Here is a 25,212-nt window from a genome sequence, read left to right on the forward strand (position 1 = left end):
ATCACTTGCATATATCATGAAATTTGTTTTTTTTTGCGTCAGCGGTACAGTGCAATACATTGGAAGTAAGTACAGAGGAGATGTCAGGGGTAAGTTTTTTACGCAGAGGAGGTGAGTGCATGGAATGGGCTGGAGGTGGAAATGATAGGGTCTTTTACGAGACTCCTGGATGGATACATAGAGCTTAGGAAAATAAGAGGGCTATGGGTAAAGCCTATATGTTCTAAGGTAGGGACATGTTCAGCACAGCTTTGTTGGCTGAAGGGCCTGTATTGTGCTGTAGTTTTTCTATGTTTCTATGTTTGTTTTAAATTTGGATAGGTAAGTGGATGGGAAGGGTAGAGAGGGCTGTGGTCCAGGTACAGGTCGATGGGACTAGATTAATAGTTCAACATGGATTAGATGGGCTGAAGAGCCTGTGATTGTGTTGTAATGTTCTATGACACTATGACTCTAATTAAATCAGTCTATCTAAAGCAGGGGGATCCCAAACTGAAGTCCCTGGATACCTTCCTTAATGGGATTGGTCCATGGCATAAAAAGGGTTGGGAACCACAGATATAGAGGTATTAAAACTAGCTTTGTTATCACTGAAATTTGTACAATATTTTCAGATGACAGCTCAGTTTTTCTAATATTCAGTTAATAGAGCATAGAACATAGGACATATTTATGATCTATGAAATTATATTTTGATTGACATGATAAAAATCAAAGATAAGTGTAGTTTATTTATTCATAAAGTAAGTTCTGACGTATTTCATCTTAATTTATTTGCTATATTCAAAGGACCTATTATTTGTCTTAGCCATGGGAGATATTAATTTTGTTTATACAAATATTGAAGTGTGAATTGTAGAGACAGTCCAAGTAAGACACTTATATCCACGGTACCAAGGCAGAGTTTAATATAATAGCTTTGTGCAAATTGTTTAATTGCGAAATGACTAGCGCACCACTTGGTACAATTAAACAACTTGCATTTACATTGGTCCTGTGCTGTAATAAAACGTCATATGTGCTTCACAAGAGTGACTATAAAACGTAATTTGACATCAGGTTACTTTAGGAGTTATTAATGCAAGTGACCTGCATGGTAGTCAAAGATTTTACATGGAGAATGAAAATAGCATTCAATTGAGTCAGGAAATTCCAGTCAATTGTGGAATGGCTTCCAGTGAGGCGAGAAATTACACTCAACTGTGGAATGGGTTCTAGTGAAGCAGGAAATTCCACTCAACTGTGGAATGGGTTCCAGTGAGCCAGGAAAGTAAACTAAAGTTAAGCATGGAATTAGAATTGGAGAAGCGCAAATATTGTCAATGTGTGTGTGGCTTTAGAAGGCTCATAAGCTTGGTCTGGCCCAAATTGCAGTTGTCAGAGTTATAGAGTGCTACATCACAAAAACAAGCACTAGGGCCCATCTAGTCCATGCTGAACTGTTATTCTGCCTAGTTCTATTGGCTCACATCTGAGTTGGCCACCATACCTCTCCCATCCATATACTTATCGAAACTGCCTGCAGAAGTGGTAATGAGGCTTTGATCGCAACAATTAAGAGAAGAGTGCTTGAGAAATCATGAGATGTCTTCTGCTGTCTGCTGGTCTAAGAACCCAGGGGAAAGGACTGCAGAGCTGAAAATGACCTGTCCTGGGATTGGTGGGCTGTCTGAGTGTGTCAATAGGTTTCAATAGATGCATTTAATGTCAGAGAAACGTATACAATATACATCCTGAAATTTTTTTTTCTTCGCAAACATCCACAAAAACAGAGGAGTGCCCTGAAGAATGAACGGCATTTAAATGCTAGAACCCCAAAGCTCCCCCTACTCCCCCCTCCCACACAAGCAGCAGCAAAGCCACGACCCCCCTCTCCCACCAGCAAGAAAAGCATCGGCCCCCCCCCACAGAGCTCTCAAGCGTGCAGCAAAGCATCAATAAAGACACAGACTTGAAGTACCCCAAAGACTACTCTTAATTCAACATACCACAGGCACTCTCTCTCCATATTTAGGGAAAAAGAGATGTCCCCATTTTACAGCGGGGGGGGGGAGACATAACAAATCAACTCACTAATTAATGGTGTTAAAAGTTTGTTGCATTGCTTTTTTCAAGCTCTGTGCCCAAAGAACTCGGGTCTCTGGGCACATAACCAGCAGTCAGCTTGTTGCTTTCGATCTTCCATGTAATCTCACAACTCGTCAGGCGGCGGCACTGGCCTCGAATCCGCCCGCCTCCACAGCCACAAAAATCCTGCACCCTGAACGCATGCTAGTCCTCCAGGCCACGTACTTAGTATATTGAAAATCAGCCGGTCGTGAGGTCCTGAGAGCGGGTCCCATTTGCGCAAAGAACCGAAGTCAGCATGTAACTCCAGGTCAGGGCCTTCAAAAGAACCTTGAAAGGGAAAAAAGAGATATCAAAGATGGAAATGTTTCTGAAGATGCAAGCAAAAGAGTTGCCGTTTAACACCATCATCCTCCCAAACTCCTCCCAGTGGGTAGAGGTTGGGAAGAATGGGACAGGGTCTTGTCTACCTATTCTCATTTTGTTTTGTTGTTGTTGTTGCTTGTGTTGTTCTCCTGATCATTGTGAGCATGCTATGTTGGTGCCAAAATGTGTGGTGACTATTTCAGGCTGCCTCAGCATACTTGGTTTTTAACACAAATGACTCAGTCCACTGCACGCTTCGATGTACATAAATAAATCTTAATCTGAAACAGATGGTCCCTGTAAGGAAAGTATTTCTATAATGCTCACAAACATGAGAAAATCGTGGATCTTCAATGCGCAAGCAGATTGGGAAAATCAGGCTGGTGCTGGATTCCAGGAGAGTGAATTTCCAGAGTGCCTACAAGATGGCTTTTTAGAGGAACTCGTGGTTGAGCCCACTGGAGGATCAGTTGTTCTGGATTGGGTGTTGTGCAATGAACCAGAATTAATTAGAGTGCTTAAGGTAAAAGACCCTTAGGGCGAGTGATCATCATATGATCAAATTCTCCTGTAAATTTGCAAAGGAGAAGCTGAAGTCAGATGTGTCAGTATTACAGTGGAGTGAAGGGAATTACAGAGGCATGAGAGAGGAGTTGGCTAGAATTAACTGGAAAAGAACACTCGCAGGGATGACAGCAGAGCAATAATGGCTGGATTTTCTGGAAGCAATTCGGAAGGCACAGGATATATACATCCCAAAGAGGAAGAAGTATTCTAAAGGCAAAATTAAATCAAAGCCAAAGAGAGGCCATATAATAGAACAAAAATTAGTGGGAAGTTAGAGGATTAGGAAGCTTTTAAAAACCAACAGAAGGCAACTGAAAAAGTCATTAACAAGGTAAAGATGGAATACGAAAGTAAGCTAGCCTGTATTATTAAAGAGGATACCAAAAGTTTCTTCAGATACATTGAAGTGTAAAAGAAAGGTGAGAGTGGATATCAGACCACTGGAAAAAGATGCTGGAGAGGTGGTAATGGGGATAACAAAATAGCGGGCAAACTGAATAAGTATTTTACATCAGTCTTCATTGTGGAAGATACTAGCAGTATGGTGGAAATTCCTGGTGTCAGGGGTCATGAAGTGTGTGAAGTTACCATTATTAGGGGACAAGGTTCTTGGGAAACTGAAAGGTCTAAAGGTAGGCAAGTCACCTGGACCAGATGGTGAACACTCCAGAGTTCTGAAAGAGGTGGCTGAAGAGATCATGGAGGCATTAGTAATGATCTTTCAAGAATCACTAGTGGCTGGAATGGTTCCAAAAGACTGGAAAATCGTAAATGTCACTCCACTCTTTAAAAACTGAGCAAGGCAGAAGAAAGGAAATATAGGCCAGTTAGTCAGACGTCAGTGACTGGAAAAATGTTGGAGTTGATTATTAAGGATGATGTCTCAGGATACTTGGAGGCACATGATAAAATAGCCCATAGTCAGCATGGCTTCCTCAAGGCAAAATCTTGTCTGACAAATCTGTTGGAATTCTTTAAAGAAATAGCAAGCAGGATAGGCAAAGGAGAATCGGTTCATGTTCTGTACTTGCATTTTCAGAAGGCCTTAGACAAGAGCCACACGTGACGTTGCTTAAGTTACAACCTCATGGCATTACAGGAAAGATTTGAGCATGGATAAAGCAGTGATTGATTAAGAGAACGGGAATAAGGGGAACATTTTCTGGCCAGCTGCTGGTGACAAGTGGTGTTCCACAGGGGTCCATGTTAGGACTGATCCTTTTTACGTGGTGTGTCAATGATTTGGATGATGGAATTAATGGCTTTGTTGCAAAGTGTGCAGATGGTATGAGGATAGGTGAAGGGGCAGGTAGTTTTGAGGGAGTAGAGAGACCACAGAAGGACATAGACAGATTAGGAGAACGGGCAAAGAAATGGCAGATGGAATACAGTGTTGGGAAGTGTATGGTCAGGCAATTTGGTAGAAGAAATGAAAAGGTTGACTATTTTATAAATGCAAATTGACTTGCAAAGGGACTTGGCAGTCCTTGTGCAGGATTCCCTAAAGATTAATTTCCAGGTTGAGTCTGTGGTGAGGAAGCAAATGCAATGTTAGTATTCATTTCAAAAACAAGGATGTAATGTTGAGACTTAATGAAGCAGTGGCGAGGCCTCGCTTGGAGTATTGTGAGTAGTTCTGAATTAGAATTTATTTAAATCTTGCATTCATCCCACAGCTTGAGAGAGTAAAAATCTTTGCGTTATGAATCTGTTGCAATGTACAGACATGTGAATTTATAAGTCTAATGGCTTGTGGAAAGAAACTGTCCTGTAGCCTGTTGGTTCTGGCTTTAATGCTGTAGTAGTGTTTGCCAGATAGAAGCAGCAGAATCAGTTTATGGTCGGGGTGACCGGTGTAGCGATGATCTTGCAGCCTTTTCTCAGCACCTGCTGCTATAAATGACCTCAATGGAGAGAAGTTCACATCCACAGATATAATGGGCTCTCCGTACCACTCTCTGCAGTGCCCAGAGATCGAGGTTGGTGCAGTTCCCATACCAAGCAGTGATACAGCCAGTCAGGATACTCTCAGTGGTGTCCTGTAGAAGGTCTTGAGGATTTGGGGCTCATGCCGAACTTCTTCAGTTGCTGTTCTGTTTTTTTTTGCCACAAAGTCAGTGTGAGATCATCGATGATGTGTATAACAAGGAGCTTGAAACTACTCACCCTCTCAACTGCAGACCCATTGATGTTGATCGGGGCGAGCCTGTCTCCGTTCCTCCTGTAATCCACAATCAGCTCTTTTGTTTTTTGGACATTGAGGGATAGGTTGTTATCCTGGCACCACTTTGTCAGGGTGTCAACCTGTCCTCTGTAGGCTGTCTCATTACTGCCAGAAATAAGGCCGATCAAAGTTGTGAAATCTGCAAATTTGATCAGCAGATTGGAGCTGTGTGTGGTAGCACAGTCGTGGGTGTAAGGGGAGTAGAGAAGTGGACTCAGAGACAACACTAGGGGATACTGTGTTGAGGGTCAGAGGGGCAGAGGTGAGGGAGCCCAGCCTTACCACCTGTCGGCAATCTGATAGGATGTCTAGGATTCAGCTGCACAAGGTGGGGTGCAGGCTGAGGTCTCTGAACATCCTGTCAAGTCTGGGCTTCTATCTTTAAAAGGATGTGCTGAAACTGGAGAGGATTCAAAGGAAGTTCACAAAAATGATTCCAGGATTGAATGGCTTGTCACATGAAGAGTGTTTGATGGCTCTGGGCCTGTATTCACTAGAATTCTGAAGAATGAAGGGTGATCTCATTAAAACCTATCACATGCTGAAAGGCCTTGATAGAGTGCATAAGGAGAGGATGTTTCCTATGGAGGGAGAGTCTAGGACCAGGGGAGACAGCCTCAGAATAGAGGAGTGTCCTTTTAGAATGCAGATCAGGAAGAATTTCTTTAGCCAGTAAGTGGTGAATCTGTGGAATTCTTTGCCAAGGCAACTGTGGAAGCCAAACCTTTATGTCCATTTAAAGCAGAGGTTGATGGATGCTTGATTGGTAGCCGCATGAAGGAATACCGGAAATAGGCAGGAGATTGAGGCTGAGAGAAAAATTGAATCAGCCATGATGAAATGTCAGAACAGACTCAATGGGCCAACTGGCCTAATTCTGCACCTATATCTTATGGGCTTATGGTCTAAAATCTGTAGATGCTGGAAATCAAGAGCAACATACACAAAATGCTGGAGGAACTTAGCAGGCCAGGCAGTATCTATGGAAAGGGTAAACAGTTGACATTTTGGGCCAAGACTCTTCATTGAGGGTGGATAAATAGATGAGAAATCAGAATAAGAAGGTGAGGGGAGGAGCAGAAGAAATACAAGGTAGTAGGTGATGGGTGAAACCAGGAGAGAGGAAGGGGTGAAGTAAAGAGCTGGGAAGTTGATTGGTGAAAAAAATGAAGGGTGGGAGAATTAGGAATCTGATAGGAGAGGGTAGAAGACCATGGAAGTGGGGGTAGGGGAATGAGCACCAGTGGGAAGTGACAGGCAGATAAGGAGATAGGGTGAGAGAGGGAAACGGGAATGGGGAATGGTGAAGGGGGTAGGAGGCTATTAGGGAAAATCTGAGAAATCATTCATGCCATCAGGTTGGAGGCTACCCAGGCAGAATATGAGGTTTATATAGGATATACAGGAGGCTACTCCAAGATCACCGGATAGAGTAGATGACCCCAACAGACTCACAGGTGAAGAGTCGCCTCACTTGGAAGGACCCTGGGGCCCTAAATGGTAGTGAGGGAGGAGGTGTAGGGGGAGGTGTGACACTTATTTTGTTTGTATCCCTATAATTCTCTTAGGGAGGTATCTCCAGGAATTTAATCCAGTGACAAAGAAGGAAAGGTGTCACATATCTAAATGTGTATGTTATGCAATTCAGAAGCATTCTAACAGGTGGTGGCACTGTTACAGTTGGCCCCCTGATTGCTTGACAAGGCAGGTATAGGAATGTTGTATATAAGCAGCCTTGGCAGATGTATTCTGTAAATGGTGCACCCCTACTGTCCCACTACATCAGCAGCAGAATCAGTGAATCTTTGGTTGGTGGTTAGGGTGCTGCTCAAGTAGACTGCTTTGATCTGAATAGAGCCAAGGATCAAAGTTCAAATAAATTTGTTGTCAAAGTACATATATGTCATCATATACAACCCAGAAATTCATTTTCTTGTAGGCATACTCAGTAAATACAAGATACACAATGATAGACTGCACTCAACAGGACGGACAATCAACGTGCAAAAGCCTGTGGAAATACAAAGAGAAGAAGATGAAATAATAATAATAATAACTTTATTTTTATTAAAAACTCACCCAGCTCCATCATGGTCACTTGGCCAATGTAAATTCTTGCTGTTAACAAATTTCTACACATGTAATCTGGAGAGCATTCTGACTGGGGTCTAGAAGCACTAATGCACAGGATCAGAAAAAGCAGAAGATGGTTGTAGACTCAACCAGCTCCATTATGGGCAGTAGCCTCCCTACCACAGCCTCAGAATAGAGGAATGTCCATTTAGAAAGGAGATGAGAGGAAGTTTTGAGTCAGAGAATGGTAAATCTGTAGAATTCGATGTCACAGGCTGATGTGAAGGCCAGATCATTGAGTATATTTGAGGCAGAGGTTGATAGATCCTTGATTGATCAGGGATGAAGAGATATGGGGAGAAGGCATGAGATTGGGACTGAGAGGGAAATAAATCAGCCATGATGAAATGATAGAGCAGACTCGGTGGGCCAACTGGCCTCATTCTCCTCCTATATCTATGGTCTAATATTCACTTCTTAGGCCCACTGGGACTTACGTTAATTAGCTTGCAGCAAACCAGACAACACAGGCTAAGCTATTTGCATCATTGTCACAGAGTTCAAAGAAGCTTGCGTCCAACAGTGATTTTGTCACTTAGCACATTAAACATGGTTACAGGTATAGCTGATCAATCCGTGGTTGGGATATTTGTGTACTCAGAGTATCACACCTCACAGCATTATTTTTTTCTCCAGGATCCCTGTCAATCAGTATGAATTACTTTGTCCCAGCAAAACATCTCATGCAGGTGATGTCAACCAGTATCTGGAAGTATCTCCTCCTTGGTAGGGAGCGGAACCAACCACTCAAGCAGTGGGTATTGGCAGCTAACCTTGTTGTAGAGACTAGACAGGGGAGTGAGTTAGTCTTTATAGTGTAGGTGGATACAGTATAACTCCCCAGAGAGAGGGTACCCGTAGATACGTAACTCTTCTTTTGAGTTTAGGTCTTTGCAGACAGTGAACCCCCAATTCCATCACAAGGAGTTCATGAATCCATGACCACTATCTCACTATTTTGATCTCTTTTTGCACTGCTTGTTTTTTATATTTCTTATTGTATCTTTTTTTTGTGTATTGCTGACGCAAAACCATAAATATCACAACATTTGACTGTGATAATAAACCTGATCCTGATTCTGAGTAATTTTCTTCACTATGCAGAAAACGGGCTGCACACAGTGGTGGCAAGCGAAAGGGGAGCCAAAAAGACTTGAGACCACCTGACCTCTGGATACATCATGAAGAAATGGAGATGAAGAATATTGAAAAGCCTTCAGGGCCTGAACCGTCCGTGAGAGATTCACCCATGCAACAAAGCTGCCAGGATATAACCCCTGTCAGCCATAGCCACTCGGAGAACCAGCTCACCAGCAAAAGCGGTTCCCATTCAGGTAGGCCCAAGTGCTTTTATAAGATCCTTAGAATCATAGCGCACTTACTTACTTACAGCCCGTTATGCCACTGGCATTTAGGGCATCAACGAAGGCCCTCCACCTCTGGTGGTGCTTCCTTCATTGTGTCAGTAACTTCCTCTTGGTTTTCAACACTGTCAGTCAGGCAAGTCCCAGATGGAGACTCAGGAATACCGTTGCACTCAGATGTTGAAGGATTCTTCATTGCTGTTTCTGTAACAATTTGTTTGACCAGTGAGGGATGTTAGCCCTGAGCTGACCTCCTGAACCTGGAGGACTGGTGGACCACTCTTAGTCTTGCCTCTACCAGCTGTCCTGTTTGGTGCAGGTGATCCAACCAAGAGCCAAAGCATAAGGCCCTGACTCCAGCCAACATAACTCTCTGGGTTATTGAGGCATGCAAGCCCCAAACCCAACTACAAGGTTGTGGCCCTCTTGGAGGTCATAGTTCACTACAGCCCAGAAAGTGTTATTTTGCCTAATCCCATTGACCCACGCCTGGACCACAGTCCTCTGAACGTCTCTCATCCATGTACTTACCCAAACTGCTCAAATCAAACTCGCATCCATTGCTTCTGCTGGCAACTCATTCCACTCTCACCCTCTGAGTGAAGAAGTTACCCCTTGTATTCCCCTTAAACAGTTTGCCTTTCACAGCAACACATGCAAAATGCTGGAGAAACTCGGCAGGTCAGACAGCATCTGTGGAAATGAATAAACAGTCAATATTTCAGGCTGAGACTGTTCATCAGGACTGGAAAGGAAGGGGGAAGTTGCAAGAATGAAAAGGTGCGAGAGGGTGGAGGGGAAGGAGACTAGCTAGAAGGTGATAGATGAAGCCAAATGGCTGGGAAAGGCAAAGGGCTGGAGAGGAAGGAATCTGATGGGAGAGGAGGGTGGACTATAAGAGAAAAGGAAGGATGAGGAGCATCAGGTAAGAGATCAGAATGGGGAACAGAAGAGGAGAGGGATATTCATGCCATCAGGTTGGAACCTAACAAGACAGAATATATGGTGTTGCTCCTCCCCCCGGAGTGTGGCCTCACCTTTCACCCTTAATCCATGACCTCCAGTTCTAGTCTCACCCAACCTGTGTAGAAAAAGCCTGCTTACATTTACCCTATCTAACCCTATTTTGTATACCTCTCCCTCAATCTCCTATGATCCATGGAATAAAGCCCTATCTAACCCTATTTTGTATACCTCTCCCTCAATCTCCTATGATCCATGGAATAAAGCCCTAAACTATTCACCCTTTCCCTAGAACTTGCCAAGTATCCAATCATGCAAGTATTATGAATTCATAGATTCAGTTGGAATTTCATCCACTGGGAGATCCTTGTGAATTTCTTGCATTCTAATTTAGTGTCCTCTTGAGCCCAATATATAATGTGGTGAGGTCAACTACGAAAGATTATAAAATGAGTCATGCACAGAAAGCTTAACATTATAATCACGCTTAAGGTAAAATTTAGCTTTCTAGAGAAAGGTTATTTCATCTGCTTAACAACATCATGGGGTGGGGGGGGGGATGGGGGGAATTATCCCCAGCCTCTCTGCCTTCCTACAAAGACCTGTAAAGAAAATCCATATTATTCTAGCTTTCTCAATAATTTATTTCACAGCAGAACAAGGCATTTCTTGCTCTTCAATAATCGCAGTCAAAGAAAGACACGGTACAGGAAGAGGCTCTTCTGCCTTAATATCACTTCCAAACCCAAAGCCAGATTAAACTTAATCACTTGTGCCTGCATGTGATCCACACCCTTCCAACCCTACATATTCATGTGCCTATCTAAAAGCTTCTTAAACACCATCATCATATCTACATCCACCTTTGCCCCTCCAGCCAGAATAATACCTTTCCTCTATTACACCCTGTCTTCTGTGAGTAAGCCAGTTCTACTGAGGATCCTGTATACACTATCCGGTATATCAGAATCAAGTTTCGTATCACAACAATATGGTACTGTGCAAAAGTCTGAGGCACATGGATACAGCTCGGGAAGAGAGTGGGGAATCCTAGATGGGAAAAGTGGAAGGGAGAAGGGAGGGAGCAGAAAGTACTAGAGAGTTATTCTATGATGATCAATAAACTAATTGAATGAAACCAAATGACGTTGCCTGGTGTTTCAGGATGGGTGTGTCTGAACCTGTGCCACTCATGCCCCGGCACTCCTTCTCTCCCACTTGTCTCACACGCCTCCCGCAGCACTCCACCCTCACCATTCCCAACATCCTTTACTCCCACCAGATTTACAAACTCACTCTGTGCCCCATGTTGACAAACAGAGTACTGTGCAAAAGTCTTTGGCACCCAAGCTATATATACACGCCTAAAACTTTTGCATGGTACTGTATATTGTGAAATCTGGTGTTTTGCAGCAGCAGTGCATTGCAATATATAATAATAAAAACAATAAATTACAATAGGTATATATAAAGAAGAAAAATTGATTAAATCAAATAATGCAAAAAGAGAGTTAAAAAAATAGTGAGCTAGTGTTCATGAGTTCAATGTTCATTCAGAAATCTGATGGCAGAGGGGAAGAAGCTGTTCCTGAAATGTTGAATGTGTGTCTTCAGGCTTCTGTACCTCCACCCTGATCATTGTAATGAGCAGAGGACATGTCCTGAGTGATAGGTCCTTAATGATGAATGCCACTTTTTTTGAAACATCATCTTTTGATGGTATCTTGGATGCTCGGGAGCCTCGTGCCCATGATGGAGCTGGCTGAGTTTACAACTTTCTGCAGCTTTTTCCGATTCCTTGCAGTGCCTCCTCCATACCAAATAGTGATACAACAGTTAGAATGTTTCTGGACCAGCCAACCATCACAGACCTTGTTACATTTCCTTACTAAAATCCATGTAGATAATGTCAACTGCCCTACAACACACACAAAATGCTGCAGGAACTCAGCAGGTCAGGCAGCATCCACAGAAAAGAGTACAGTCAATGTTTCAGGCCAAAATGCTTCAGCGGGACTGGAGAAAAAAAAGCTGAGGTGTAGATTTAAAAGGTGGGGGAGTGCAGAGAGAAACATAAGGTGACGTGTGAAACCTGAAAGCGGAGGGATGAAATAAAGAGCTGAGAAGAAAGGAGGCGTCCGGTGCTTCCGGTGTGGCATCTTATATATTGGTGAGACCTGATGTAGGTTGGAAGACCGCTTTGCCGAGCATCTATACCCTGTCCACCAGAAAAAGTGAGATCTTCCAGTGGCCACACATTTTAATTCCACTTCCCATTCCCATTCTGATATGTCTATCCATGACCTCTTCCACTGTCAAGATGAGACCACATTTAGGTTGGAAGAACAACAACTTGTATTCTGTTTGGGTAGCCTCCAACCTAATGGCATGAACATCAATTTCTCAAATTTCTGCTAATTCCCCCTACCTTCCCCCCCCCCACTTCACCATTTCCCATCCCCTTTTCCCTCTCTCACCTTATCTCCTTGCCCGCCCATCACCTCCATCTGGTGCTCCTTCCCCCTCTTTCTTTCTTCCATGGCCTTCTGTCTCTTTCACCAGTCAACCTCCCAGCTCTTTACTTCATCCCTCCCCCTCCAGGTTTCACCTATCACCTGATGGCTCTCTTTCCTCTCCCCCCACCTTTCAAATCTACTCCTCAGCATTTTTTCTCCAGTCCTGCGGAAGTGTTTCAGCCCAAAACGTCAACTGTACTCTTTTCCACAGATGCTGCCTGGCCTGCTGAGATCCTCCAGTATTTTGTGTGTGTTGCTTGGATTTCCAGCGTCTGCAGATTTTCTCTTGTTCGTCAACTACCCTACCCTCATGAACCACCACCCACTTATTGAGATCTATTCTACATTACTCCTCTTTCCACTGCTTCACCCGTGAATCTGTCAGTGTCATTTATTGCAGCTCGTGCTCCAGTGCCGCCTCCTCTACATCGGTAAGACCAGGCGTAGATGTGGGGACCACTTACTGCTCCAGCGCATCCTCAAACTGTGTGGGTCGTTGATGCAATTTCACTGTTTCGATGGTACATGTGACAAATTAAGCTGATCTTTATCTCTTCTTTCTTATTGCTTTGTCCAAAGGTCATGATCCTGACGAGGCTGGAAGCAGCATGTCAACTCTGGAACGTTCTCTAGCAGCTCGAAGAGGAACCCGACCCAAACTGATGATCCCCATGGATTCACAGCCCAGCAATCCATGTAAGGAAACTGATGTTTTTTTGACTCGACACAATGATTGCATGGAAATATACAACATGGACTCCACGGTCTTCTGCTGCTGTAGCCCATCTAATTCAGGGTTCAATTTGTGATGAATTCACAGATGCCCTTCTGCACACCACCGTTGTAATGTGTGGCTGAGATAATGTCACTTCCCTGTCCAAGTTTTAGATGACATGCTTTAGAAGGCTTGAACTAATCTGGCTATTCTCCTCTGACCTATCTCATTAACCCAAACTGCAGCTCACTGGATGTTTTATTTTGTTTTTCACTCCATTCCCTGTACACTTTAGAAGTAGTACATGAAAATCCTAGGAGGTCAGCAGTCTCTGAGATACTCAAAACCATCCCGCCTGGCACCAACAATCATTCCACAGTCAAAGTCACTTAGATCACATTTCTCTGCATTCTGATGTTTGAATTGAACAACAATTGAACCTCTTGACCATGTCTGTAGGCTTTTATGCATTGAGTTGCTGCCACATGATTAGCTGATTAGATATTTACATTAACAAGCAGGTGCACTGGTGTACCTAATTAAGTAGCCACTGAGTGTATTCTGGGCAGAGAAAAACCTTGGCGGGCTGTCCAATGTTGACTCGTGATGGGCATGTCACAATCACGGAGGCAATTTATACTGTCACAGACCCGAGAGATTTTTCAGTTAATGGATATCTTGAGCAACAAACCCAAAATGCTGGAGGAACTCAGCAAGTCAGGCAGCATCTATGGAGAAGAATTCTGACTCATCTGATCTATGGAGAGGAATAAACTGTCAACATTTGGACAGAGAACTTTCATCAGGAAAGGAAGGGGCAGAAGCTAGAATAAGATGATGAGACAAGGGGGAGGAGTACAAACTGACAGATTAGAGGTAAGACAAGGTGAGGGGGAAGGCATGCTGGTGGGGGAGGGCCCCTCTCTGCTTTTTTCATTCTACATTCTAATTACCTACTCACCCCTTCTCCTCATCTCCCTCTGATTTCCCCCCCTCTTTCTCTTTTTCCCATGGTCTACTCTCCTCTTCTCAGTTTTCCTTTATCTCTAGCTCTTTGCGTTTTCCATCTATTATCTCCCAGCATCGTACTTCACCCTCTCTGGCACACCACTTCCCTTCTCCATCACCTGGTCTCAGCTATCACTGGCCATCTTGTACTCCTTCCCCTCCCTGTACCTTCTCATTCATTCCCCCTTTCTTTCCATGCCTGATGAAGGGCCTCAGCCCGATATGTTCACTGTTTATCCCCACCACCACCCCCCTCCCCCATAGTTGCTGCCTGACCTGCTGAGTTCTCCAGTAGTTTGTGTGTTTAGCTTATACTCATTCACTCGTTATGTCCCTTGTCATATGACATGGGTGATCATGGTCTTTCCATGACCAGTATTGTCCTTGGCAAATTTTTCTACAAAGTAGTTTGCCAGCCATTATCAATACTCTTCAGAGGTTGTCTACCTGGCGTCAGTGGTCGCACAACCAGCATGTGATATGGACCAGCTACTCACACAACCATCCACCACCTGCTCCCATGGTCTCATGTGACCCTGGCTGGGGAGGGGAGGGGAGTGGCAAAGCAGGTGCTACATCTTGTCCAAGGATGACCTGCAGGCTAGTAGAGGGAAGGAGCACCTTACACCTCCTTTGGTAGAGACGTATCTCCACCCCACCAGCAATCAGCTCATACTACCCACCCTAAACTTTAACTTGAGAGGTTGATGATGAAAGGCATTCTTGAACCATGCTGAGAACATCAACGCGATGTTTTTAGGAAGGAACTTGCACAATATTTTATTAACAGTGATAAATGAAAATTGAAATGGTGTGTAATTTACAGAGGAACATGTAAGCAGTTGTTCCTCCAATGTTCTTTGACACTTCAGCAGATAAGGGTTATGAGTCTGGAATCTGATATTGAAGATCTGCTTATGAAATAATTCAAAGCATTTTGTAAACCACATAACTTTACAACCCTGAGGCATACAGCATAAATATTTAACTTGCTATTGGATACAAATTAAGCGGCTGTTTTATTAGGGGTAGTGTTGAGTCTCTTGAGCATTACAGGAATGCCATTCATCATGTTAAGTGGAGGGTTTCTCTTATCCTCCTGGCCTGAACATTGCATTTGAAAGAAAATGCCCTTGGGCAATAAGGAGCTACTGTTTTTGCAGTAAGTTTAAGTTTCTAGTTAATTGCTGTCTCCCAGTGAAAACATAGTGGAGGATTTAGTGATTTTAAGGGGCTAATGAGTAATAGAGGCATTGAACACTACAGCACAGGAATAGGACCTTTGGCCAATCTAATCTCCATTCTCCCATTGACCTGTACCAGGACTATGGTCCTTCCTACCTCTCCCATCTATGTACCTATCCAAACTTCTCTTAAATTCTCTTTTCAAGCCTCTCTTAAAGGGGCACCATGGTAGAGTAGCAGTTAGCACAACATTATTACAGCCTAGGGCGTTTGGAGTTCAATTCCAGTGTCTTCTACTAGGAGCTTTTGTATATTCTCACTGTGACAGAATGGCTCTCCTCCAGGTGCTCTGGTTTCCTTCCATAATCCAAAATTGTACCAGTTAGTGGGTTAATTGTCATTGTAAGTTGTCCTGTGATTAGCCTAGTGTTAAATGGGTGGGTTAGCGTGCGGTGCGCTTCATTAGGCCAGAAGGGTCTGTATCTCCAAATAAAATGAAACAAGTAACAATTATTTGTTGGAATCAAACCACAACCACCACTTATGCTGGCAGCCCATTCCACACACTCACCACCCTCTGAGTGAAGAAGCTCCCCCTAGAGTGGTCTCTTGTGTCCACTCTTATGAAGGATGAGTTTAGTGATTGCTTAATTGTATATTATCACTCACAGGAGGTAATTGTGTTATCAAACAGGTCAATCTGTTTCAGATATAGAACACAGAACATAGACCATTGCAGCACAGCCCTTCGGTCCACAATGCTGTGCCAACATTTTAACCAACTCTAAAATCAATCTAACCTATCCTTCCCCCATAGCCCTCCATTTTACTATCATCCATGTGCCTATCTAAGAATCTCATTAATGTCCCTAATGTATCTGCCTCTACCACTAGCCCTGGCAGTGCCATCCACTCACCACCACTCCCTGTGTAAAAAAAAACCTCTGTCATCCCCTTACGCTTTCCTCCAGTTATACCATAGCTATTTCTCACACATGCATTTTCTGCATGTTGTGTATGTGTGCCTTTCTTATTAACAGAATCTGGCAGGACAGAGTCCTCAGTGGGGCTTGAGGATGTGTTGTTGCCCGTTATGCTACTGGTGTTTAAAGCACTGATGAAGATCTTCCATGTCTGGTAGTGTTCAAGGGTTCCTTCAATGTGTCAGCAGCTTCCTCTCTCTTTTCACTACTGTTCCTCATTTAAGACCTGGGTGGAGACTCAGGACTACCCTCGCACTCAGACGCAGAAGGATTCTTCTTTGCTGGTTCCTTAACAATTTTGTTTTACTAGGTAGAGTTGGTAACCCTGAGCTGAACCCCTCTTAGTGGTCCCTCTTAGTCTGGCATCTACCTTTGACTTGTTTGGCATGGGTGACCCTAGCAAGAGCCAAAGCACAAGGCTGTCTCTAGTCGACATAGCTCTCCGGGTCATTGAGGCATGCAAGCCTCCAAACCCAACAATAAGGTTGTCCTCTTGGTGGACTTGAAGATATCGAATGTTAAAAACCAGAGAGCTGATTTAGTGTAATAGGCATTTTGTTATTCCATCAGTCTGTGTAGCTCACTTTACAGATGATGGAAGACATGCTCTCTCAACTAAATTGAGCATAATAGTGAACAAATGAATGCCCATATCTGAGTGAAATCTAAATGAGGGAATATAAGTGAACATTTTGTGCTTGACTCTCAGTGTCATCTGAGCATGCACCACAGTAGCAAAGAGTCAAAGCCAATGCAGAGATGTAATTTTCCTAACTGTTGTAGTTCAACAAGCGACATCAGAACATCATAAATTTTCTCTGAAATTTAAGTGTCTATAGAACAAAAAACATCATACAACATCTGTATCAGATCCAGAGTAACAATCATTTTGTCCTCTTTTACACTTGCGTACTGAAGAATGACAATGAACAATCCTGAATCTTGAATCACGAGGGATAGAACATAGAACACTACAGCGCTGTACAGATTCATCAGCCCATGATATTATGCCAACCTTTTAACCTATTCTAAGATCAATCTAACCCTTCCCTCCTACATACTGATTATCGATTGGCACTTGATTAGTTCCAAGGGTTTAGATGGGGCAGAGTTTGTTAAGTATGTCCAAGATGGATTCCTGTCACAGTATGTTGACAGACCAACTAGGGGGAATGCCATACTAGATCTAGTAATAGGTAACAAACCGGGTCAGATCACAAATCTGTCAGTGGGTGAGCATCTGGGGGACAGTGATCACCGCTCCCTGACCTTTAGCATTATCATGAAAAAGGATAGAAACAGAGAGGACAGGAAAATTTTTAATTGGGGCAGGGCAAATTATGAGGCTGTAAGGCTAGAACTTGTGGGTGTGAATTGGGATGATGTTTTTGCAGGGAAACATGTGGTCGATGTTTAAGGATCTCTTGCAGGATGTTAGGGATAAATTTGTCCTGGTGAGGAAGATAAAGAATGGTAGGGTGAAGGAACCATGGGTGACAAGTGAAGTGGAAAATCTAGTCAGGTGGAAGAAGGCAGCGTACATGAAGATTAGGAAGCAAGGATCAGATGGGTCTATTGAGGAATATAGGGTAGCAAGAAAGGATCTTAAGAAGGGGCTGAGAAAAGCAAGAAGGGGGCATGAGAAGGCCTTGGCAAGTAGGGTAAAGGAAAACCCCAAGGCATTCTTCAATTATGTGAAGAACAAAAGGATGACAGGAGTGAAGGTAGGACCGATTAGAGGTAAAAATGGGAAGATGTGCCTGGAAGCTGTGGAAGTGAGCGAGGTCCTCAATGAATACTTCTCTTCGGTATTCACCACTGAGAGGGAACTTGATGACGGTGAGGACAATATGAGTGAGGTTGATGTTCTGGAGCATGTTGATATTAAGGGAGAGGAGGTGTTGGAGTTGTTAAAATACATTAGGACGGATAAGTCCGCGGGGCCTGACGGAATATTCCCCAGGCTGCTCCACGCGGCAAGGGAAGAGATTGCTGAACCTCTGGCTAGGATCTTTATGTCCTCATTGTCCACGGGAATGGTACCAGAGGACTGGAGGGAGGTGAATGTTGTCCTCTTGTTCAAAAAAGGTAGTAGGGATAGTCCAGGTAATTATAGACCAGTGAGCCTTACATCTGTGGTGGGAAAGCTGTTGGAAAAGATTCTTAGAGATAGGATCTATGGGCATTTAGAGAATCATGGTCTGATCAGGGACAGTCAGCATGGCTTTGTGAAGGGCAGATCGTGCCTAACAAGCCTGATAGAGTTCTTTGAGGAGGTGACCAGGCATATAGATGAGGATAGTGCAGTGGATGTGATCTACATGGATTTTAGGAAGGCATTTGACAAGGTTCCACATGGTAGGCTTATTCAGAAAGTCAGAAGGCATGGGATCCAGGGAAGTTTGGCCAGGTGGATTCAGAATTGGGTTGCCTGCAGAAGGCAGAAGGTCATGGTGGAGGGAGTACATTCAGATTGGAGGGTTGTGACTAGTGGTGTCCCACAAGGATCTGTTCTGGGACCTCTACTTTTTGTGATTTTTATTAACGACCTGGATGTGGGGGTAGAAGGGTGGGTTGGCAAGTTTGCAGACGACACAAAGGTTGGTAGTGTTGTGGATGGTGTTGAGGATTGTCAAAGATTGCAGAGAGACATTGATAGGATGCAGAAGTGGGCTGAGAAGTGGCAGATAGAATTCAACCCAGAGAAGTGTGAGGTGGTACACTTTGGAAGGACAAACTCCAAGGCAGAGTACAAAGTAAATGGCAGGATACTTGGTAGTGTGGAGGAGCAGAGGGATCTGGGGGTATATGTCCACAGATCCCTGAAAGTTGCCTCACAGGTAGATAGGGTAGTTAAGAAAGCTTATGGGTTGTTAGCTTTCATAAGTTGAGAGATAGAGTTTAAGAGACGCAAGGTAATGATGTAGTTCTATAAAACTCTAGTTAGGCCACACTTGGAGTACTGTGTTCAGTTCTGGTCGCCTCAGTATAGGAAGGATGTGGAAGCATTGGAAAGGGTACAGAGGAGATTTACCAGGATGCTGCCTGGTTTAGAGAGTATGGACTACAATCAGAGATTAAGGGAGCTAGGGCTTTACTCTTTGGAGAGAAGGAGGATGAGAGGAGACATGATAGAGGTGTACAAGATATTAAGAGGAATAGACAGAGTGGACAGCCAGCACCTCTTCCCCAGGGCACCACTGCTCAGTACATAAGGATATGGTTTTAAGGTAAGGGGTGGGAAGTTCAAGGGGGATATTAGAGGAAGGTTTTTCACTCAGAGAGTGGTTGTGCATGGAATGCAGTGCCTGAGTCAGTGGTGGAGGCAGATACACTAGTGAAGTTTAAGAGACTACTAGACAGGTATATGGAGGAATTTAAGGTGGGGGGTTATATGGGAGGCAGGGTTTGAGGGTCGGCACAACATTGTGGGCCGAAGGGCCTGTAATGTGCTGTACTATTCTATGTTCTATGTACTATAAGCCTCCATTTTTCTCTCATGCATGTGCCTATCTAAGGGCTTCTTAAATTCCCCTAATGTATCTGCCTCTATCACCACCACCTTGCAAAGTGTTTCATCCATCCACCACTCTGTATAAAAAACCTACTTCTGACACCTCCTCTATACTTTCCTCCAAACACATTAAAATCATGCCTCCTCATACTAGCCATTTTCACTCTGGGAAAATGTTTCTGTCACACGATCTGTGCCTTTTATCATCATCATGTGCCGTGTCATATGCTGTGGGCCATCATGGTCTTGACCGTGATCGTTCTTGGCAAATTTTTCTACAGAAATAGTTTGCAGTGCCTTCTTCTGGGCAGTGTCTTTACTAGATGGGTGACCATAGCCATTATCAATACTTTTCGGAGATTGTCTACCTGATGTCAGTGGTCGCATGACCAGGACATGATATGCACCAGCTGCTCATATGGCCATCCACCACCTACTCCCCTGGCTTCACTTGACCCTGATTGGGGACGGGGGGGCTAAGTAAGTGCTACACCTTACCCAAGGGTGACCTGCACCCCCTTTGGTAGAGACGTATCTCCACTCTGCCACCCTTATCATCTTTATACCTCTATACAGTCACCTTTCATCCTCCATTCCTCCAAAGATAGATTGAGCAAGCCCTAGCTCACTCAACCTCTCCTCATAAGACAGGCTCCCTAATCCAGGGAGCATCCTGGTAAATCTCCTCTGCACCCTCTCTAATCCAGGGAGCATCCTGGTAAATCTCCTCTGTACCCTCTCTAATCCAGGCAGCTTCCTGGTCAATCTCCTCTGCACCCTCTCTAATCCAGGCAGCATCCTGATAAATCTCCTCTGTACCCTCTCTAATCCAGGCAGCATCCTGGTAAATCTCCTCTGCACCCTCCCTAATCCAGGCAGCATCCTGGTAAATCTCCTCTGCACCCTCTCTAATCCAGGGAGCATCCTGGTAAATCTCCTCTGTACCCTCTCTAATCCAGGCAGCTTCCTGGTCAATCTCCTCTGCACCCTCTCTAATCCAGGCAGCATCCTGATAAATCTCCTCTGTATCCTCTCTAATCCAGGCAGCATCCTGGTAAATCTCCTCTGCACCCTCTCTAATCCAGACAGCTTCCTGGTCAATCTCCTCTGCACCCTCTCTAATCCAGGCAGCATCCTGGTAAATCTCCTCTGTACCCTCTCTAATCCAGGCAGCTTCCTGGTCAATCTCCTCTGCACCCTCTCTAATCCAGGCAGCATCCTGATAAATCTCCTCTGCACCCTCTCTAATCCAGGCAGCATCCTGGTAAATCTCCTCTGCACCCTCTCTAATCCAGACAGCTTCCTGGTCAATCTCCTCTGCACCCTCTCTAATCCAGACAGCATCCTGGTAAATCTCCTCTGCACCCTCTCTAATCCAGGCAGCATCCTGGTAAATCTCCTCTGCACCCTCTCTAATCCAGACAGCTTCCTGGTCAATCTCCTCTGCACCCTCTCTAATCCAGACAGCATCCTGGTAAATCTCCTCTGTACCCTCTCTAATCCAGGAGCATCCTGGTGAATCTCCTCTGCACCCTCCCTAATCCAGGCAGCATCCTAGTAAATCTCCTCTGTACCCTCCCTAATCCAGGCAGCATCCTAGTAAATCTCCTCTGTACCCTCTCTAAAACTTCCACATTCTTCCCAGCAACACATACAAAATGCTGGAGGAACTCAGCGGGCCAGGCAGCATCTATGGGGAAGGGTACAGTCGACGTTTCAGGCCGAGACCCTTCAGCAGGTCTCCCAAATTCTTCCTCTAATGAGTTGACCAGAACTGAACACAATACTCCAAGTGAGTAACTGCAAGCTCCTTTCTGCCTGCATCTTATGGACACTGAATTGAAGGACAGATTTGTCTCTCAATACCCAGCCAAGTTTATAACAAAAGTGTTGTGTTTAGTTTAGAAGATGTTCAGATTCAGCTTTATTCCGATTCAGATACAGATTTCTTTAAATGTACATCAAAACATACAGTGTAATTTACAGCCAAAACACCTAAGGATATGCTGGGGGCAGCACACATTCCGCACCAACACAGCCTGCCCACAGTGCTCAGCAGAATAACAAAGAACACAGCAAGCAACAGAAACAAGCCCCATTCCTCTCTTTCACCCTCCCACCCACACACACAGACAGTCCTCAAACTCCAGGTCAGGCCTCCATTGCTCTATTATTTTCCATTCATAAGACCATAAGGCATAGGAGCAGAACTAGACCATTCGGCCCATCGTCTGCTCCGCCATTCCAAGTGGCTGATTTATTATCCCTCTCAACCCCACTCTCCTGCCTTCTCCCCGTAACCTTTAACACACTGACTAATCAACAACCTATCAATCCCCGCTTTAAATACTCCCAGTGACTTTGCCATCACAGATGTCTGTGGCAATGAATCCTCTGTTTAAAGAAATTCTTCTTCTTCATTCATAAGGTTGACTTTTTGCTCTTGTTAAATAGATTGATTTCAGATTTATTTATTACGAGATACAGGACAGAACAGGCTCTTCCAGCTCATCGAGCTGCACTACCCAACAAATCACCTATTTAATCCTAGCCTAATCACTGGAGAATTTACAATTTAAAATTTACAACTTGCAACTGGACTGGAGTAACACTGCAATCTTGTTGCATTGAGCAATGACAATAAAGTTCTATTCTGTTCTATTTACAATGACCAATTAACCTAGTAACCTGTACATATTGGACTATGGGAGGAAACTGGGGTACCTGGAAGAAACCCATGTGGCTCACAGAGAGGACATACAAACACCTTGCAGAAGACATTAGAATTGCCAAACTCCAATACCCTGAACTGTAATAGCATCACACTAACCACCAGGCTACCACAGGGCAAATTGAACTCTAAATTCCGACGCCCCGATCTGTAATAGCGTCGTACACCACCCATGTTGATGCCATTAACTCTGAAAATGGCCATTTGTCACAAACCCCACTTTAACCCAATAAAAATCTGTCATGTCTCCAACTGATAGACAAATGCAGAGCTGCCATTAGAAACAACATTGCTGTTACTGGTCAGTGTGGAAAAGATTACCTCTTACCACTTGCCACCGTATTTAGAGTAATTTTATGTTTTCAAAATGTCTCCACTTACTTGATTGAACTTACTCTATCTTCTTCAGTGGAGGTTGAGCCTATTCAATAGAGTGTCGACTCTGCATGAGTGTTAAAACCAGACACAGGGAAAATTAATTCAGTAAGAAGTCTTCCATATACTAACTTGCTATTAATTTCACACTAACATTTTGCAAGTGCTGTATTCTGGAAAAGCTGTGATCATCACTTTCCCATGTTGAATGATGAATAATGGACACAGCTTTCAACTGAAATTATGATTCATTTTTAAGGAAAGAGTGAATGGATGAAATTGCCAGCGTAATCTTTGACAATTAAGGGAACCAGCTCAGTGTATTGTTGTGAAAGGATAAATCGCTGCAGTCTCAACAACTAACCAATTGGCATGCAAAGTTAAAGATTGATGATGTCAGCCATCTGGCTATTTTCAATTATAAAAGTTATTTTTGTCTGTTCATTCATTTATACATTTAAAGTCTTGATGTTGACTACATACTTCTATTGTTCACGTCTCTCTCTCCCAGCACTCATCTGTGGCAATAAGGCATATGGATTGCTTTATCTGTGCAAAAGCCAAAGGCTTTATGATGACTAATGGTTTTCCTCATATTCCTAAGCATCCTTGAGTTCTTATGCAAAATGTTACGAAAAGATAATACTTTTAAGGATAATCAAAATGCCTTAACCTTTTGCAGAGGCTATCTGTTAAATTCTGATGAAGGATTGCACCTTAGAATTTACTTGCCAGTTTCTTGACCCAGATGCAGATTGGCTTGTTATGTACACTCTGTTGCCACTTTAATAGGTATGCCTGGACACCTGCTCGTTAATGCAAATTATGCATTAAGTGACAGCCAATCATGTGGCAGCAACTCAATGCATAAAAGCATGCAGACTTGGTCAAGAGGTTCAGTTGTTGTTCAGACCAAACATCAGAATGGGGAAGAAATGTGATCTAAGTGATTTTGATCATGCAATGATTATTGGTGCCATACAGGGTAGTCTGAGTATCTCAGAAACTGCTGATCTCCTCAGATTTTCATGCACTGCAATCTCTAGAGTTTACAGAGAATGGTACAAAAAATGAAAAAAATTATCCAGTGTGCGGCAGTTCTGTCTGGAAAAATGCCTTGTTAATGAGAGGTCAGGGGAGAATAGCCAGACTGTTTCAAGCTGACAAGAAGGCAACAGTAACTCAAAGGGGTTGAGGGGTATAATAATTCAGCATGTGGGAATAGCAGAATGTAGAATGGCCTAATTCTTCTCCTATGTCTTATGGTCTTATGGCTTTATGGACAATTCCTGATGAGGACATGGTGGACTGTAAGCGTGTGACTCTTCAAATCTATGACTTTTCTGCCAAAACACTTGTGAAGAAGAAAATCCTTGGAAAATATCACTCTAAAATGATTCAATAGAGAATTATCACTACTACTACTGCCCGTTATGCCATTGGCATTCAGAGCACAATGAAGGTCCTCCATCTCTGGAGGTGTTCAGGGCTTCCTTCATTGTGTCTGCAGCTTAGTTTCCACTACTATCAGGCATGCAAGTTCTGGGTGGAGACTTAGGAATACCACTGCACACAATCTTGTTTGACTAGTTAGTGATGTTAACCCTGAGCTGAACTCGCAAACCTGGAGGACCGGTCGACCACTCTTAGTCTGGCCTCTACCCTTTGACCTGTTTGGCATGAGTGACCCTACCAATAGCCAAAGTATAAAGCTCTGACTCCAGCCAACATAGCTCTCCGAGACATTAAGGCATGGAAGCCTCCAAACCTTATAACAAGGTTGTGGTCTGTTTGGAGGAAAAGATTATCAATTCCTCTAAAATAGACAAAATTAGGCCATTTATGGCAAATTGCATTGTGTGTTAATTCCATTGATTTAGAAATTAAGAACTTCGTAGGACTAAGAACCAATACTGACATTTATCATCCTTGGCTTCCGTTTATAAAGTCAATCTATTTTCCCTTAGAAATACAGTTTGTTGTTTTTTAAACTCATTGGGGTACAGATTTCATTAGTTTTTCCATTACAATATGCTTAAGAAACAATATCCTAATAGACTGAAACATTTTTAAGTGCAATTTGCAGTGGCTGTGATAATTAGCTTTTGTTCAAGAAACATCCCTCTGGAAGCTCCCCACAGATCTATACATTATTTTGAATTAATTACCATTGCAAGTTTCTACTAATTGCATATGCTTCCGAAAAGACTCCACTAATTAATCTTTCTGAGACCATAAGACACAAGAGTGGAATTAAACCATTTGGCCATTCAAGTCTGCTCCCCTATTCCGTTATGGCTGTTTTATTATCGTTCTCAACCCCATTCTCCTGCCTTCTCCCTGTAACCTTTGACACCCATACAAATCAAGAACATATCAACCTCCACTTTAAATATACCCAATGAACACCTCCAAGCTGTCTCTGGTTATGAATTCCATAGTCTCACCATCCTCTGGCTAAAGAAATTCCTCCTCATCACTGTTCTAATAGGACACCCTTC

The 25,212-nt window shown here is 43.5% G+C and overlaps 1 protein-coding gene across 1 annotated transcript in view; it reads left to right on the forward strand.

Moving 5' to 3' along the window:
- dcc (DCC netrin 1 receptor) overlaps nt 1–25,212 on the forward strand; it is a 1,312,938-nt gene that overhangs the window by 1,266,126 nt on the left and 21,600 nt on the right. The window contains exons 24-25 of the mRNA XM_073064089.1: nt 8,462–8,691; nt 12,780–12,896. Coding sequence (XP_072920190.1) covers nt 8,462–8,691; nt 12,780–12,896 — 347 coding nt within the window. The remainder of the gene's footprint in view (nt 1–8,461; nt 8,692–12,779; nt 12,897–25,212) is intronic.

Source organism: Hemitrygon akajei, chromosome 13 (assembly GCF_048418815.1).
Source record: "Hemitrygon akajei chromosome 13, sHemAka1.3, whole genome shotgun sequence".
Lineage (NCBI taxonomy): Eukaryota > Metazoa > Chordata > Chondrichthyes > Myliobatiformes > Dasyatidae > Hemitrygon > Hemitrygon akajei.